Source organism: Myotis daubentonii, chromosome 18 (assembly GCF_963259705.1).
Source record: "Myotis daubentonii chromosome 18, mMyoDau2.1, whole genome shotgun sequence".
NCBI lineage: Eukaryota > Metazoa > Chordata > Mammalia > Chiroptera > Vespertilionidae > Myotis > Myotis daubentonii.
In genome coordinates, this window is record NC_081857.1 from 30500515 (window position 1) to 30517866 (window position 17352).

At 40.9% G+C, this 17352-nt stretch overlaps 1 protein-coding gene and 1 long non-coding RNA gene across 3 annotated transcripts in view; one reads left to right on the forward strand and one right to left on the reverse strand.

Annotated features, from left to right (window-relative positions):
• Window positions 1-13823, forward strand: part of VPS45 (vacuolar protein sorting 45 homolog) — a 45357-nt gene extending 31534 nt beyond the window's left edge. For both annotated transcript variants that reach the window (XM_059673969.1, XM_059673968.1), the window contains one exon: window positions 13179-13823. In XM_059673969.1, coding sequence (XP_059529952.1) covers window positions 13179-13266 — 88 coding nt within the window. In that variant the 3' untranslated portion in view covers window positions 13267-13823. The remainder of the gene's footprint in view (window positions 1-13178) is intronic.
• On the reverse strand, window positions 4328-6848 carry LOC132220652 (uncharacterized). The gene is made up of 3 exons (XR_009449834.1): window positions 6548-6848; window positions 5808-5992; window positions 4328-5240 (listed from the first exon to the last, which is right to left on the reverse strand). It is a non-coding gene; the product is annotated as an uncharacterized LOC132220652 (long non-coding RNA).
• Window positions 13824-17352: the final 3529 nt, after the last annotated feature.

The window sequence follows — 17352 nt, forward strand, 5'->3', positions numbered from 1 at the left end:
TTAATGGTTGGGAACCTTGAGAGAGCCATACTGAGCCATACTTGGATTCATTGAGAATCATTTTAGAGGTATTTCTGTATTTTTTCACTTTGTATTATTATTTGACTTTTTAACATAATTTCCCTTTATTGTGGAAGTAATATATACTTATTCTGAAAATATTTTAACTCAGAAAATATAAAATTCAGTAAAATTTGATAACTGTGCAAGGAAAAGAAGCTTATTACCTCCTTAGCAACATTCGTAATAAAATTGCCTTCTGAATAAAGAGAGGCAGTAAATATCTTCTTCTCTCTCCATAGCCATATAAAATGTAATATGAATTTTTTATTGTTTTTCCTTCTCCTTGGTACATAATACAAAGAAATAAAAGGTAGTGACTAATTATAGGGACTTCATTAGGGATAACTTTCATGCTTTTTTGAAGGCAGAAAAGGTGCCCTGAAAAAGGATCTGGTAATGGATTCAGTAGTGTCTGCCCTAAGCACTTCGTCCATTTCTCTCTGGGGTACATGCAGGTTTGCAGTGTGCATCGTCTCCTGTGTCAGTATTTGCACTTCTTAAGGAATTGCTTCTCTCCCTGCTTTTTTCGTTTGTCTCATTAGTCATTCTGGCCTAATCTATCCTAAATTAAGGAGGAAAGTCAGACTTTCATTTCTAGGAATCATATATGCCATGAATTCTGTAGCACCACAAATACTTTCACCAGCATCTATGTGGAAGAATCAAATCGTATTGCCTAGTTATGAGTTCTAGAATAGATGAATAAATATATATTTGTTGAATGAATCAGAATAGCTAAAGTCAGTAATCAACTTACGCATTCTTCAGATGTTTACTGAGGCATTAGGATACCTCTGATTAAAATAAAGATCCTAACCCTCATGAAGCTTACATTTTAATGCAAAGGGAGACATAAATAAACAATAAACTTAAAAAATCAGTAAATGTGATAGCAAGTCAGAAGGTGATGAAACCATGGGAGAAAGAAACAGAGCAGTGTAAAGGGACGCGGGTAATGCATGGGGGCAGCGGCAGTGATTCACACTACTCAGTGTGGTGTTGGGAAAGGCCTCCCTGAGAAAAGATTTGAGCAAAGACTTGGAGGAAGCCAAACACATGGGGGAAAGAGTGTACCAAGCACAGCAGAGCTGTGTCCCAAAGCAGGTTCGTGCAGTGTGTCCAAGGAGACTGGAGAGTCTGAGGGGGAGTGAGCCAGAGCACAAGGTGAGGGAGATGCAGTCAGAGGTACCGGGGCCTGGTCGTGGAGGGCCCTATAGACTTTGTGAGGACCAGTCTTCACTCTGAGTTAAAGGGCATTGTAGGATGTGGGTCTTTTTAAACAGCTTTGTTGAGATAAAATTCATCCCTTTAAAGTATACAATTCAGTGGTTTTTAGTATATTCACAAATATATGCAACCATCACCACAGTCAATTTTGGAACATTTTCATCACCTCCCCCACCCAGCCCTAAGCAACCACAAATCTACTTTCTACCTCTGTAGGTTTCTCTGTTCGGGACATTTCATATAAATGGAATCATATAACATAGAGACTTTTGTGAGTGTCTCTTTAACTTAGTAAAATGTTTTCATGGTTCATCCATGTTGTAGCCTATATCAATACTTCATTTCTTTTTATGGCTGAATGATATTTCATTGTATGCATACACCATATTTTCTTTATCCATTTGTCAGTGATGGACTTCTGAGTTGTTTTGGCTGTTAGGACTAATGCTGCTATAAACATTTGTGTACAGTTTTTGTATGTATTGTAGAGTTTGGAGAAGAACCATGACAGTCAACTCATATTTTAGCAAGATCACACTGGCTATCAAAGCTAATATGAATTGAGAGAAGTATGATTTCTCTTAAATGGTCAAAATGAGCCTGCATTATTGTAAAAAATTTTAAAAAAGCAAGTTCCTAGATATATTTAAATGAACTGTACCCATTATTTATTCACCTACAGTAGACTGAGCAGTTACTCTAGTTGTGTTTCTGATGCACATGATCCTACCTTGCAAATAAATGAGCATCCTGGTTTGGGTTTTGAGCTAGCTTACCTATCACTTCACAAGTTAATCAATATTAAAGAGTTCTAGCCCCTGCTGGCAGCAGTTGACACGTTAAGTTAGCTGTGTGAGCTGAGAGGCCAAGAAACAGATCCATGTGGATGGAATTGTTCTCCCAGTAGAAGAAATCCCTCTGCCTCCTCGAAATCCAGGATAAAAGTGGAGAAGAAAAGGGAGGCGAGGTGACTGTATTAGCTAACAGCGTGGCCGTGGCCTGGGCCCCGCCTGAGCTGTAGGTGAAGAGAGCGCCAGACGTCAGGGCTGTCAGTTCAGTGCTTCTTAAGACTTTTGACAAGGAGGTGGGTGGATCCTGCTAGATTTAGAAGGTGACTCCAGATCAGCAGTCCTCTCAGAACAGATTCCTGTCAGGCCAGTAATAATGACTATACACAGTCGGTTCTCTGAAATACTACTGGATTCAGTAAAACCCTCATTAGCTCTAAACCTGCATGCACAATAATGGTCCCACTTTTTCAGTTATTTTCTCTCTAAGTAGCAAAGGCAAATGAAGAAAAAGAGGTTTTCCCCCAAGTAATTCACGTTTATTTTATTTTAAAAATTCAACATAAAAGTTAAAACCACATAATACCACAACTCAAAGTTTACCACTGTTACTGTTTTGGCATATTTCCTCCTAATGTTTTTTTCTTTACCTAAAGGTTTCTGAGTTTTGTTTCATGTTTTTGGCATAATTAGGATTTCAGTGTCTATACAGTTTTGTACTTGTTTTTCTCACTTTGAATTATATTGAGAACATTTTCCCATGTAATTACTAATTATTTAAAATAATCTTAATGGCTATATAATTTCATTTTAAGGATGTCTTTAACCATTACTATTGGACACATATTATTTACAATTTTGTTTGAGATAAGTAATGGTGCAAAAAACATTTTGTATATTGATAAACCCTTGTCCCATCTCTGATTATTTCCTTAAGATAAAATGTGCAGTGAGGCAGTCTCAGACATTGCTAGTAGATGTATAAATTGGTAAAATAACTTCTGGAAAGCAATTTGACACTATGTATTCAGAGATATAGGCTGGCATCATGGCTCTTACTGCTGTTGAGGTTTTGTTAGTTTCTTGATTTTTAAGAAGTCCTGGCTCAGGTGATTGAGGAAGTGGTTAAATGACTGTAAACTTTTATCAGAATCATCAAATGATATACTTAAAATTGGTAAATTTTATTGTCTAGGAATTATATATCCATAAAAAAATTAAAAATTAAGCCCTAGCTGGTTTGGTTCAGTGGATAGAGCGTCGGCCTGCGGACTGAAGGGTCCCAGGTTTGATTCCAGTCAAGGGCACATGCCTGGGTTGCGGGCTCAATCCCCAGTAGGGGACGTGCAGGAGGCAGCTGATCAATGATTCTCATCATTGATGTTTCTATCTCTCTCTCCCTCTCCCTTCCTCTCTGAAATCAATAAAAATATATTTTTTAAAAATTAAAAAACACTGTAGTACCAAGTGTAAAATTATATAATTAATAATTTTTTTAAGTTGATAATGTTTTGGATAAATGGGTTAAATTAAATATACTATTAAAATTAATTTTACGGCCCTAACCAGTTTGGCTCAGTGGATAGAGCATTGGCCTGCGGACTCAAGGGTCCCAGGTCCAATTCCGGTCAAGAGCATGTACCTTGGTTGTGGGCGCATACCCAGTGGGGGGGGTGCAGAAGGCAGCTGATAGATGTTACTCTCTCATCGATGTTTCTAACTCTCTATCCCTCTCTCTTCTTCTCTGTAAAAAATCAATAAAATATATTTTTTTTAAAATTAATTTTACGGCCCTGGCCAGTGTGGCTCAATTGGTTGAGCGTCATCCAGTCACCGAAAGGTCACCAGTTCAATCTGGTCAGGGCACAAGCCCAGGTTGTAGATTGATACTCTGATTGAGCTGGTTGAGGTGAATGTAGGAGGCAACTGATCGATGTTTCTCTCTCTGTCTCCCTCCTTCCCTCCCTCTCTCTCCTTCTCCTGCTTTCTCCCTCTCTCTTTCTCTCTCTCTCTCAAATCAATAAAAACATTTTTAAATTAATTTTATGTATTTTTACCATTTTAATGTGGTTATTGAAATTACTTAGCAGCTCACATATGTGACTTATTTTACATTTCTATTGGGTAGTGCTTCTTTAACCCAATCAATTTTGTTTTAATTCTCATAGCAAGGTGAATATTTTTATTATTATCATCAACCTAATTTTTCAGATGAGGAAACTGAGGTATAGAGAAGTTAAGTACCTTGTCCAAAGATCGAGAGCTAATAAGTGGTAAAGCTGAAACTGAACTCAGAACGTCTGTTTCTAGTCTCCAGGTACCTAAGCCCTCAGTTGAAATACTACTTTAGGAGAATTTATCTAGCTATGATTTTTTAGAAGTCCCTTACTTATAAATGTTCTTACCAAGTGGCCAGTATGTGACACTTCCTGGCTACTGGGAAATACTGTAAATCAAAGCAGGAGAAAAATAGTACGAAAGGGAGGAATCATTTAGTTTTAAGATTTTTGCCATCCAAAGATAATTAAGAATGAGATTTAAGACAGTGTTGCTCTTTGAGTAAAAATTAACTTGATTAACTAGTGGCAGCTGTTAGTTTCATCACTACCTGAGATAATACCTAAGTGTTACAATAAGGCAATTCCTACAAAGTCAGTCACATGAATGTTTTTGTAGAGAATACAGTTTAGAGCTTAGAAAACAGTTGGAATTTTGGATTTCTCTAAATACATTTGAAGCTGGGAGTGGGCTGATTGATATTATCAACAGGTACTTATAGATTTCTACCTAAAGAGGTAACATTAGAAACTTGGACCTTCTCCTGTAACCACGAGTTGGTAGGATCTCTGAATTATTTACAGAAAAATTGGGATCCTATGACAGAATTTGCATTTCAAAGGAAGAGGAATCCGGAGGAGACCCTTCTTCACTTATGGGCATTTCAGGATCAGTCTTGAAACTGTTGGAACCATCACCATCTTTGTAGAAATTTGGGGGGCGTTGACTTTCCTCCTGTAACCGAAGTATTAGGCACCATGTCAAGAGCTGTGATGAGCGCATCCCCCGTCGCTGGCGAGCGTTCACCGAGTGTGATTCCATGTAAGGTTCAGTGCACGGTGCTAGGGAGGTGGAGACGTTTTCTAGATCTGTAAGCATCAATGTCTGATGGGGAAATGGGTATATAAACAAATAATCAGGTGCTTCTGAAAAACTGAATTTAACCCATTCAAATATACATGCCCCCTTATTGTAATTTATTTGTGCACTTGAACATACAGTTTTTTATTAAAAATAGTTCTTGTTACAAAATCAATGCATAGTCATTGTAGGGGAAAAAATTAAATACAGCTAAGCAAAAAAGATGGTAAAAATATCCAAGCTGCTGTCATCCCACCATAGGAAATGTCACCATCTTGATGTACAGCCTCTTAGACCTTTTTCTATTAATGTATACACACATATCTTAAATCAAAGGGAATATTCTATTCATGTACTTTCAATGAAGATACTTATATATGTCATGTTTAATAACTGAATAGTATTCTGTTGTCTGATTGTGCCACAATTTATTTAACCAGTCCTGTTTGTTGTTCACTCAACAAACACTTGAGTACCTACTGTATTCCAAGAGCTATTTTGAGACAAAACAGATATTGTTTGATATTCATTGTTTATCATTTTTCTCTTACAAATAGTGCTGTAATAAACATCATTTACATATATATTTACATATACATTATACATATGTTCAATTGTTCAGTTGTTCACTTGTCCAGTTCACTTGGGATGATAATAATAATTGAGCATATTCTGTATTTCAGACAGTCTGCTGGCTTTGTTACATATATTACCTCATTTAAACTTCATGATCCAAGAGGTGATATTGTTTTGATCCCAATTTTCAAATGAAGAAACTGGAACATGGAGAAATTATGTAATTTGCCTGAGGTCATATAGCAAGGAAGTGCAATATGACTGGAATTCAAGCTAAAATTTGGCTGATCCCAGATTTCATGCACCACTAGCAATGTTGAGATGAAATTGCTGCAACACTTTGAAGATGCTACATGACTAGTGTGCTAGCCAGAAAACTTTTACCAGTTTATACCTTCACACCATGCCCTTGCCAGCACTGAGGTTAGCTGCTCCTGATTCTTAACAATAACCATACATTTAAAAATCATCAATTTGTATGGAAAAGTTTAGTTTAAAAAGTTTACTTCAACTCAAATGCAGAGAAAAAAAAACACACACACCAGATAAACAGCGTGAAACTAAAAGAAGAGACCAATAAATAAGAATCAGAAACAAAGAAAAGAGTCAAAGAGGTAGATTCTGTCTGGTTTCAAAGCAGCCTCCAGCTCCAGGTTGCAGGCCCTGTGAGGCACTGACCTTCTGCTTCCCTTAGTTCAGTGACAGACCCCAGCCCAACCGTCATTCCATCTAATATACCTTTTTCTTTCACTTACGCTGGTTTAAATAGGCTTCTGTTTCTTGCAGCCAGAACATTGCACTTTAGGAAAATGTTCTCATCTCTTAACACGTTTGTAGGATACGCCTTTTAGTCTGTAAGACCCAATTCAGCATCTGCGTTTTTGTTTCAGGTTCTGTTGGGTTAAACATAGTTAAAAATGGAAGGAGAAGCTCCAAAGTGCTGTGTAGTGATACAGAAGTGACTCATTTACTTTTTTATTTCCTATATTATCTACATTCCTATGTTTTTTTATGATCACAAAATATGTTCTACAGATTTTTAAGTTGACAATGTGATGCCACTGAGATTATTAAATAGTAAAGTACTGCGTTGATTATCCTCAGCACAGCCCTGGGTTGCCGTTCTTCTGCCAAAACTGTATTCCCTTCCCCTGCTGAATGATGCATCCGTCAGGACGTATGCTCTTCCACTCGGGTTATCATGAGAGCTTTGGGCTCGAATGGGATGTTATTTATAAATCACCTTTCGGTACTCTTCAGTCTTTTAACCCTTTTCGGTCCAATCTCAAGGCTGACTCGACAGACCAGGCGCTAGGAGCAGGTCCAACGTCAAGCAATAAGAACATTAAAAAGTTCAACATTCAATCCCGTCAATTAATTTGGACCCAACTATTTGAATTCCAAAAATAACATTGGACCGCAAAGGGTTAAGAGGCAGTGCACCATAGCAGTTCAGAGCACGGGCTCCAGTTTTGCCATGTGTCTACTTGTATGACCTTAGGCAAATTTCCCTGTGCCTCAATTTTCTGTAAAATGGAGGCAATAATAGCTTCTATTGTGATGTTTGGAATATATGAAAAATGCTTAGAGACGAATCTGGCACAGGGTAAGCACTCAATAAGACTACGTGCTGCTGCTGCTGCTGCCATCATTATCACATCTGGGGGCAATAACCTACAAGAGATTGGATATTCGTCATCAGTACCTGTGTCATCACTTTCACATAATTCAGGAGCAGAGTTATATTAGTGTCCTAAGTGGGAATATACTGGGGCAGTGATGAGATTTGCTGTGAAGGTAGTCCAATTGCCAGATGACGTTCATGATCTGTGAGGAGAAAAGCTTTTAGTAGCTCAGTTTCCACTTGTGCTCACTTATAACTTCCCCTTTGAGGCCCCCAGAGTCAGTGCCTCCATAATTCATAGACTTGCATAGAGTCATTGGCATCCAAGGCTTTCTGCAGTTAGGTTATTGGGGGCTTTGTTTCTTGAATTTTTTTTATGGTGGTTACCATTCTATTCCTGTAGTTGCGGTTGCTCTGACAAATTGCCATGGTCTCAGATGTTTCAGTGGTGAGAAAGTACATCTGTAGCTCTTTATTCTCAGACAATAATCTCCTTTCAGACATCTGTGTAGCCAGTAGCACAGGCGGTTTACACCGAGGAATGACTCTTTTGCCCTGTGGACTATGAGGATAAGCCTTTCTGCTCACGTGCTACCCAGTGAATGTTATATGCACAGTGCTGGGTACATGCAGAATCCTATTGGCTGCCGTCCCCCTGTTCTCAGTCGGAGAGGAAATAGGGCCGAAGGCTGTGTTTGTTTTTTCAGGCACCAGTACTAAGGTGGGAACTGGGATGGAGCAGCCACATTTCCTAATAGGCAGTTACATTGTTTGTAGGAAAGTGTCATAGGATAAAAGAACCTCAGTGAAATTGTTTATAATCAAGGAACTGTTTTATATCTTAATCCAGACACAAAATGAACATGATAACATCTTTTGGAGTCTCCATTCTCCCCAATTAGTTGAAGAGATTTTCAGAGAATTAAATAATTTAACTCATAAGTACCTTAAAATATGTTTATCTCAAAATTTAAAAGCTTCCTTTATAGAAAAGTAAAATAGTTTTTAAAACAAAATAACAGACCACAAAGAAAGATGTAAGCTGTGAACCAATTTGGACTCTACCCTCAGACTAATAAATTCACTCTCTTCTGTTGTTAGGGGGGTTTTAGGTGCAAAAATTTGAGAAGTGTTAATATATGCCAGTTAAATAAAATGTGTCCTAAATAGAAATTATTAATTCTGGCAGAGCATTCAGGAAATGCTACACAGAGGAGATAGCGTTTGAGCTAGACCTTAAAGAACACGTTGGATTTCCATAGGAAGAAAGCAGTCAGGGCTGAGGAAACAACAAAGTTAAGGACAGGAGGGAGGAAATGGTACCACGTACTTGAGAAATAATGGGAAGTGAAGTAGAAATCCAGTGAGGAGCCGGATGACCTCTCTACCGAAGCCGCCCCGAGTGTTTTCAGACATAGATGTCGAATGCCAACCTTCTCCCTTGTTCCTGGTAAAATTGCTGTCAGTTATTTAGGAAAAGTTAGGTGACACTTAAGCTGGGGTCTTAACCTCTTTAAAAAAAAATCTGATCCATGTATTCATTCATCAGATCCTTAATTCAACATCTAGTTTATACTGAGAGTACACAGATCCAGGAGATACCACTCAGGATGTGCAGTAACTGTGAAGAGACGCCATTAGAAGAGAGCTCCAACAGCTCCCCCTTCCGCTACTGCCCTCTGCCTTCCATTGGGTCACAGTGGATGAACGCTTCCAGCAGAACCCGGCCCTTCCCCTGGGCACCTACTCCAAGATGTGACTCCAAACCTGCTCCTCTCTCCTGAACCAGTTTTCCTCACTCTATCTGATCATTCACACAAGGATAGAAACATGCTGTTTCTCCCCCATCTTTAAAACCCCTTCATTAACGGTGTTCACAGCCCCTGTTGCTCTCTAGGGCAGCACCGCCTCTATCTCACCCAGCTCCAGTCCAAGGAAAAGGGGGGGAGGGGGCGGAATAAAGACGTCTCTAGAGCAGTGGTTCTCAACTGTGGGTCCCAAAGGGGGGTTGAATGACCCTTTCATAGGGGTCGCCTAAGACCATATATAATTACATATTGTTTTTGTGATTAATCACTATGCTTTAATTATGTTCAATTTGTAACAATGAAAATACATCCTGCATATCAGATTTACATTACAGTTCATAACAGTAGCAAAATTACAGTTATGAAATAGCAATGAAAATAATTTTATGGTTGGGGGTCACCACAACATAAGGAACTGTATTAAAGGGTCGCGGCATTAGGAAGGTTGAGAACCACTGTACTAGAGGCTCAGTGCACAACATTCGTGCACTGGGGGGTGGAGCATCCCTTAGCCAGGCCTGCGCCCTCTTGCAATCTGGGACCCCTCGGGGGATGTCCACCTGCCAGCTTAGGCCTGATCTGGACATCCCCCAAGGGGTCCTTAGCACTGCTGTAGAGGCTCCTGCCACTGCAGCTGCGCTCACCAGCCGTGAGCCTGGCTTCTGGCTGAGCGGTGCTCCCCCTGTAGGAGCGCACTGACCACCAGGGGGCAGCTCCTGCATTGAGCGTCTGCTCCCTCGTGGTTAGTGCATATCATAGCGACCGGTTGTTCTGCCATTCAGTCTATTTGCATATTAGCATTTTATTATATAGAATTTTACTTATTTTTTATCTTCCCTCCTCCCCCATTGGAATATAAATTCCATGAGGGCAGAATTCTTTTTACTTTATTAGTATATTCTCAGCTTCTAAAACAGTGTCTGGCACATAGTAGGCATTTAATAAATATTTGTTGATCAAATTGTTATCTCTGGGGGGGAAATGGGGAAAAGAAGAATTAAGGAAGACTTGATCTCTGTGTGTACTATTTTAAGTTTTTACAAAAAGAATGTATCCATGTAGTGCTTGTGTCCTGGAAAAACTCATAGGCTTAAATGAAAAATGGACATGTAGACAAGTGAATTCCTTAGGGGAGTGGTAATCCTATATAATAAAAGGCTAATATGCAAATTGTCCCTACTGGTGGGAGTTCAATCTACCAGGAGTTAGATGTGTGCTGACCACCAGGGAGTGACGCAGAACGTGGCGGGCGTCGGCACCGTGGTGCTGGCAGTAGGTGGCAGTGGAGGTGCTGCCGGCCCCCGATGGGCCCCGACAAGAGCAGAACCACAGCGGGATGGTGGAGCAGGTGAGCAGGCAGCACCAGGCCAAGGCAAGTGCGAGCGTGGGCCCTGATCACCCTGCAGGTCGCTCTGTAGATCAGCCCTGATTGCCAGCCAGGCCTAGGGACCCTACCTGTGCATGAATTTCATGCATCGGGCCTCTAGTGTAGAGATAAAAGATGCAGAGTTTCACTAATAAAGTATCAGAGGGATGTGGCAGCCTTCTAGGCAGGGGGAATAGTTATGTGCAAAAACAAAGAAATATGAAACATAGTGGCTCTGAAAACTGGAAGGAGTGGAAATTGAGAGTTTTCAGTATTTAAGTTATGAAAAGTTTTATCCTCTCCTTCACTCACCCACTCACATATTCCAGTATCTCTAGCTAAGTATTTGGTTGTAATTTGAAGCCTCATTACTCCATTAAAGCAAATATCTTGAGTTTTTCTTCTCATTGTTTTCCTGAAAGTCTTTTTCTATTTTCCTGCTTCTCAGAAATTCTCTTTTTTTGTCTTCTTCTTCACTGTAGCACTATTCAGATTTGAGTCTTGATTCCTTTGGTATCTTCAGTATAATAAGAAACTCCATGTAATTTCTATCTGTGGAATATGGTGGAGGAGGGAGAAGAGGAAGAGATAAGACGTAATTTTGTCTTGTTATAATATATAGCTTTGTTTAGGGACACCGTTGTTCAGCTCAATTACTTTAGTAATTAAATTTTAAACTCCGATAAGTGTTAGTCTCTAGTCCCTTACGAAGACTTAAAACTGAAACTTGTTTTTCCATGTGTGATGCAAGATTTTTTTCTGAGGTTGACTTTTTAAAATCAGGGCTTTTGTCTGCCCACCTTCCTTCTTTCCATCTTGTTGGGAAAGCACCCTTAATGACAGCACAAACCACGACAAGCCATAGCATTGGTCCCCCAGGAGAGCTCTTGGGCCATCTCTGATGGTACCAGGCCTCACACTGGATGCGGTTGTGAATCTGTCTCTGACTCAGAGCCCCTTCAAGGAAGCAACCACAAGTGTTCATTCGTCCACCTTAGCTCAGTGCCTCCTTCATAACAGATGCTCAGGACACACTTGTTAAATTGAATTGAGTGGAATTGAATTGGATTTCAGTACCACAGGAGAAAGGACTTTCTTTAGAATTTTTTTTTTTAATTTTAGAGAGAGGAAGGGAGAAGGGGAGAGAGAGACAAGGGGTGGGGGTACGGGGGTAGGGGGAGAGAAAGAAAGAAAGATTGATTGCCGCCTGTACGTGCCTCGACCAGACATAGAACCTGCAACCCAGGTATGTACCCTGACCAGAATTGAACCCATAACCCCTCGGTGCACAGACGGTGCTCCAACCAACTGAGCTACACTGGCCAGGACAGGAAAATGGGATTTTTGAGTTTGCTTTTTTAAGTGAGACTGATTTAAAACAACCCTGGAAAAGAAAATCATTTTTGTTGTTGTTTTTAAGCATAGTCTAAATTTGGGGTACAGAAAGCAATATGTTCATCGCCTGTAATTGTTAAAGCATTCTGCAGTGACTCATCAAAGTCCCCAAATAGATACTTTTTAAAAAGCTACAATGGCCCTAGGAAACAAAATTAGGCTTAGAAAATATAAATTATGTTTTCTCTGCAGTCAAGAATGTGGGGTCTTGTTGATACAGAGGAGGATCTGTAAGTATAATTTCAGGAATGCTACTCCTTTCCTTTAGACTTGCGCAGAGTCTGAAGTGGAGCAGAGATCACCTAATAAACTCCTCCAGTGTTTCCCAGCACGTCTGTTTCATTCTCACTCAAAGTCATTTTCTGACCTCCAAGCGTCTCTAATCCAGCTGGCCAAAAAGCCAGGCCAGAGATGGTGCCTGCATTCAATAGAGAAATAAATAAATTTAGCTTCTACTCCTTTCCCTCTGCTTCACCATTGTTTTCCTTTTGCAAACAAGTTTAGAATTTAAATCCTCTAAGGTCAGAATCTTCCAGGTTTAAGACTACAAACCAATGATAATAATAAGATACCTGGTCATTCCTCCAACCTTCCGTCTGCTATAGATGTCTCCTAAGTGTGAATCCCACACTCTTAAAAATACTGCCCCAAAACTCGTATCATAACGAAGGCTCTCTTGCCAATGGGTAACGATTTTAATTCATTTCTTCAGCATACCTTTATTGAGTACCTGCTAGGTGTCAGCCGCTGTGTTAAGCCCTGGAGACCCACGCCGAACAAGTCTTAGTTCCACCCTAAGGAACAACAGTCTCAACCTATTTTGCTAACAATGATATGGAGAGTACCTCGTTCATATTAATACAGTGTTAACATAGCACGAGGGCCAAGTGATCATGATGGGCACGATTAGTTCCGCATGAAGGACTTTGGGAAGGTCTCACAGAAATGGTGACCTTTGCTCCTCAGCCTTAAAGGATAATAAGGATTTCATCCAACAGAGAAGGATAGTCTATCCTTTTGGACCTGGGATATAATAAGAGCAAAAGCATAAAGGTACGAAAGCTCATGACATGTTCCGGGAACAATGAGAGGTTGGGCATGGACGGACGTAGGCCACTCGGTGGGAGATGGAACCAGACATGGGGGCTGCTCCCTTCCTTTTTCCTTTGAGTAACCTCCAACTTGCTCGTCAGTTTCCTAGAGGAAGTTCTGTCTTCCGGGCTGCACAGCCGGAGCAAGGAGAGCTCTCAAGTCACCTCCAGGTCAGCAAGCAGAAGGTGAGCCGGCGATGGAGAGGCGAGGAGAATGGCGCAGCTTCCCCGCGTGCCTGGCTGCAGGCTCTCCCGTTGACCAGGAGCGTCGGAGAAGAGCCTTGGGTTTTGTGCTCGTTCTTATAACCCATCTCCAGGTGGCCTGCTAGTTCCTGAACTGTTGGCACAGACACCAAGACTCCCAGTGACGAGTTGCGAATTAAGTCTGAGCTCTTCCCAGCCCACTTTTCTCATGGTTTCTTTATCAAATAAATAAATGTATTCCTTGTATTTAATAGTACAATCACTTCTGTTTCTGATGAATTTTGTTGGATTTTACTTGACAAAAAGGGTTGTGAGAGCTTGGAGGAGTTTGTAAAAGTAATCATTTGGTGTACACGCTGCACACTCTCTCTCCTCTTGACCCCTTTTAGTTTTCATTAACCACATTCCTGCACAAGTCATTTCTGAAAACTCATCATGTTTTTGTAGAGAGCCATCCAAAAATTGTCCCTACATTGCAATTTCCTGTGGCACTGAGAAACCATGTATGACTGCAATAAAAAGCCATTTTATGAAAAGATACAAGTGATTTGTTTTTGTTTCTTTGGGGTTAGTAACTATGTGTGGGAATTCATAAGATGTGGCATGAGCTCGCTTTACACCAAACATGGAGAAGGTGCTGCCTCTACACAAAGCATATTTAAAGTGTGTCAACGCAAATAATAAATTCTGGGGTCAATTTCACTTCTCTTGAAAACAATGGAACGTGATGCTGTTAATGCCAGGAATTATGGCATCCTCAAACCACAGCAAAAATACCACAGCATAACCCCTCCCTGGTTCTCTGTAAGTCTTTTATATTTTTTTCCTTTCCTTTACTTGATAAACATCCCCAAGCATCAGATAGATAGCCAGCACTCAACTCTGATTCACAGTTATGTGGCTTTGGGAATGTCATTTAGTCTGTGGCTCAGTTTCCTTATATATAAGACAGGGGTAATAAAGTACCTTCCTGCCCTGGCCGGTTTGGCTCAGTGGATGGAGCGTCAACCTGTGGACTGAGGAGTCCCGGGTTCAATTCCGATAGGGGGTGTGCTGGAGGCAGCTGATTGATGTTTCTCTCTCATCGATGTTTCTAGCTGTTATCTCTCTCCCTTCCTTTCTGTAAAAATCAATAAAATATGTTTTTAAAAAATAAAAATAAAAAAATAAATAATAAAGTACCTTCCTCATAGGATTGTAAGGATTAGATGAGGTAATACATTTAAAGCACTTAGAGCATCTAAACACTGAATGAAATTAATAATAGTAAATACAATAGGTTCTTTCTCAAAATTGGGGGTACGAAACCACCATACAAAATCGTTGACAACCCTCCCACTGCACCAATTAGCAGTTTCTTTACCTTACACTCCTGTGAAGCCCTAGACTTTTAAAAAAAATCCATATTATAGCTAAGAGCTAAGATCTAAATTGTTTTGTTGTTGTTGCAGTTTATTTAGATACTTTTAAAAAATTCTTCATGCTTTTTTAAAATATATTTTTTACTGATTTCAGAAAGGAAGAGAGATAGAAACATCAATGATGAGAGAGAATCATTGGTCGGTTGCCTCCTCTCCACCCCCTACTGGGGATTGAGGCAGCAACCGAGGCATGTGCTCTGATGGGGAATCGGGAATCAAACCGTCATCTCCTGGTTCATAGGTTGACGCTCAACCACTGAGCCACACTGGCCCAGTAAGGTCCTATATGCTTTTAATGAGCTCTCTTCCATAGTCAAAACCCCTATGTCCCATTTACTAGTATCCTACAAAAGCCAAGGTACTTGTTTTATCTAAACAAATGTTTTGATAATAGTTCCTGTCCAGTAAACTTGCGGGCAGCAATTCACAAGTCCTTATCTTGGATAGCTCCCTTCTCCCTCCCTTATGTGGAGTTACTTATACAATAGTCAATTGAAGAATAAAGCTACTGGGAGTTGTGTCTTATTCATGGTGTTGCAGTTAGGGAGGTAACCCCATCGCAAGTCCTCCCAGTATCTTATCTCCACTGAAGAAAAATTGGCTTGAGTTATTTTTGTGGTCTGTGTGTGTGGTAGTGCTGAGCTCACTGAGGAGACGGTGCTATGGATATGCGTAAAGGAACCCATAAATTCTTTCTCTCAGATTTCTCTCTTAAGAATTGGTCTTTGGGCCGAAACCGGTTTGGCTCAGTGGATAGAGCGTCGGCCTGCGGACTGAAAGGTCCCAGGTTCGATTCTGGTCAAGGGCATGTACCTGGGTTGCGGGCACATCCCCAGTAGGGGGTGTGCAGGAGGCAGCTGATCGATGTTTCTCTCTCATCGATGTTTCTAACTATCTCTCTCCCTTCCTCTCTGTAAAAAATCAATACAATATATTAAAAAAAAAAAAAAAGAATTGGTCTTTGGAAACAGTCGCAATTCATAGATCCCAATTCAGGTGCCATGAGGTTTACCTGGTGAGAGAGAAGTCAGCTTGAAGAACGGTTCAGAGAAGGGTATGGAGTATGGAAAGAGGGACGAGTAACAGGACAAAGGGACACAGAGTAAGGGAAGGTAGGGGCAGAATAATGAGGCAGGTTAAAGAGAGAGAGAGAGAGAGAGAGAGAGAGAGAGAGAGAGCAGATTTATGTAACATCTTAAGGAGCAGATAGGCAGGGAAGGCTCTCCAGCCCACATGCATCTGCTCTGGAATCTGAAAATGACTCGGGAGGGTGTTGATATTTTGGCCGTCCCTCTCTCTGGCTCATGTTCCACAAAGCTCCCGCTCCTGTCTTATGCAGCATCTCAGGACCTGCGGGCCTCACAGATAGGAGGCACTCAAATATTAGTTGACTAAAATGAGGGCAAATAAGAAGATAGGGCAAGTCATGAATTACGTTCCGCCCATAAACCAGAATCGATTCAAACTCTACATCTAGACCCCTTATACCCAGGCCTCCAAAGGTCCAGGTTCATTTTCTCACCCATCACTGGGGTATGTTGCTTCTTCATTTATGATGACCTCCTGGATCTTCCCATGCTTTTAAAATCACTTTGTAAAATAGAAAGTGGGAAAGAGATGATGGGAAGGGGGAGAGGATGGTGGGAAGGAAGGAGGTTGTGTGTGTGTGTGTGTGTGTGTGTGTGTGTGTACACAAAACCTACACAGACTAGATTTTAACCCATTTAGCCAGTAACTTGCTGTGTAAACTTGGGCAAGTCAATTGATTTGCATGTCCTTATTTGTTCCATATGCCTCACAAGGTAGCACTAAATATTTAAAGAAATAACATATAAGAGCACTTTGAAAGGATAAATTTCTCTATCAGTCTAATATAGAGGAATTCATTAGTACGGCAAATGGAAAGCAGTTACGGGGGATAATATTGGACTAGAGGATAAGGGAGTATTGGGAAAAGAGAGAAGCCCCTTCCTTCATTTGACAGATACCAGAAAAAGCCAAGACCTAGCCACTTCTCAAACCACAAATGTGCCAGCCAACACTTTTATCGTGAGACCTGTCTGGGTAAAGGGTTCTCCCCCCCCCCATCCCCCCCCCCACCACCTCTGTGCCAGGAATTGGTATTCATTTTTGTGGTTATTGTGTGCCTGCCATATGCCAGGCAATGTGTTGGTTAGCTTATTGTTATTCAATGAGTAGCCTAGAGGGCAATCTTTATATGTTCAAAGGACTTTCACAGGTCATCTCATATATTGTCCTGACTTTCCTGGTGGATGGAAATGACATTTCATCCCTCACTATTTAATATGTGGAGGGACTGAGGCCTAAAGAAATTCAGCCGCTTGCCCAAAGGCCACAGAGCAGCGATGAAACCAGTACCCAAACCTAGGTTTCCCGGCTCCCTCGTCCCATTAACCATGTACTGGGAAAACCATGAAGTTACTAAGAAGTTGGTCTGTGGGCTCTGAGGCAAATCTGATGAAGGAGGGAGTCCCAGGCAGGGCATCCTGGGGACCGGATGGGACTTTTCCAGGTGGGTGCAGCAGGAAGAGAGCCCCGGGTATAGTGAAAGCCATCGGACGCAGGATTACGCGTGAGAGACCATTATATTCCTCCCGGCACTTACAGTGTGTGTCTGCAAATCGTTCAGC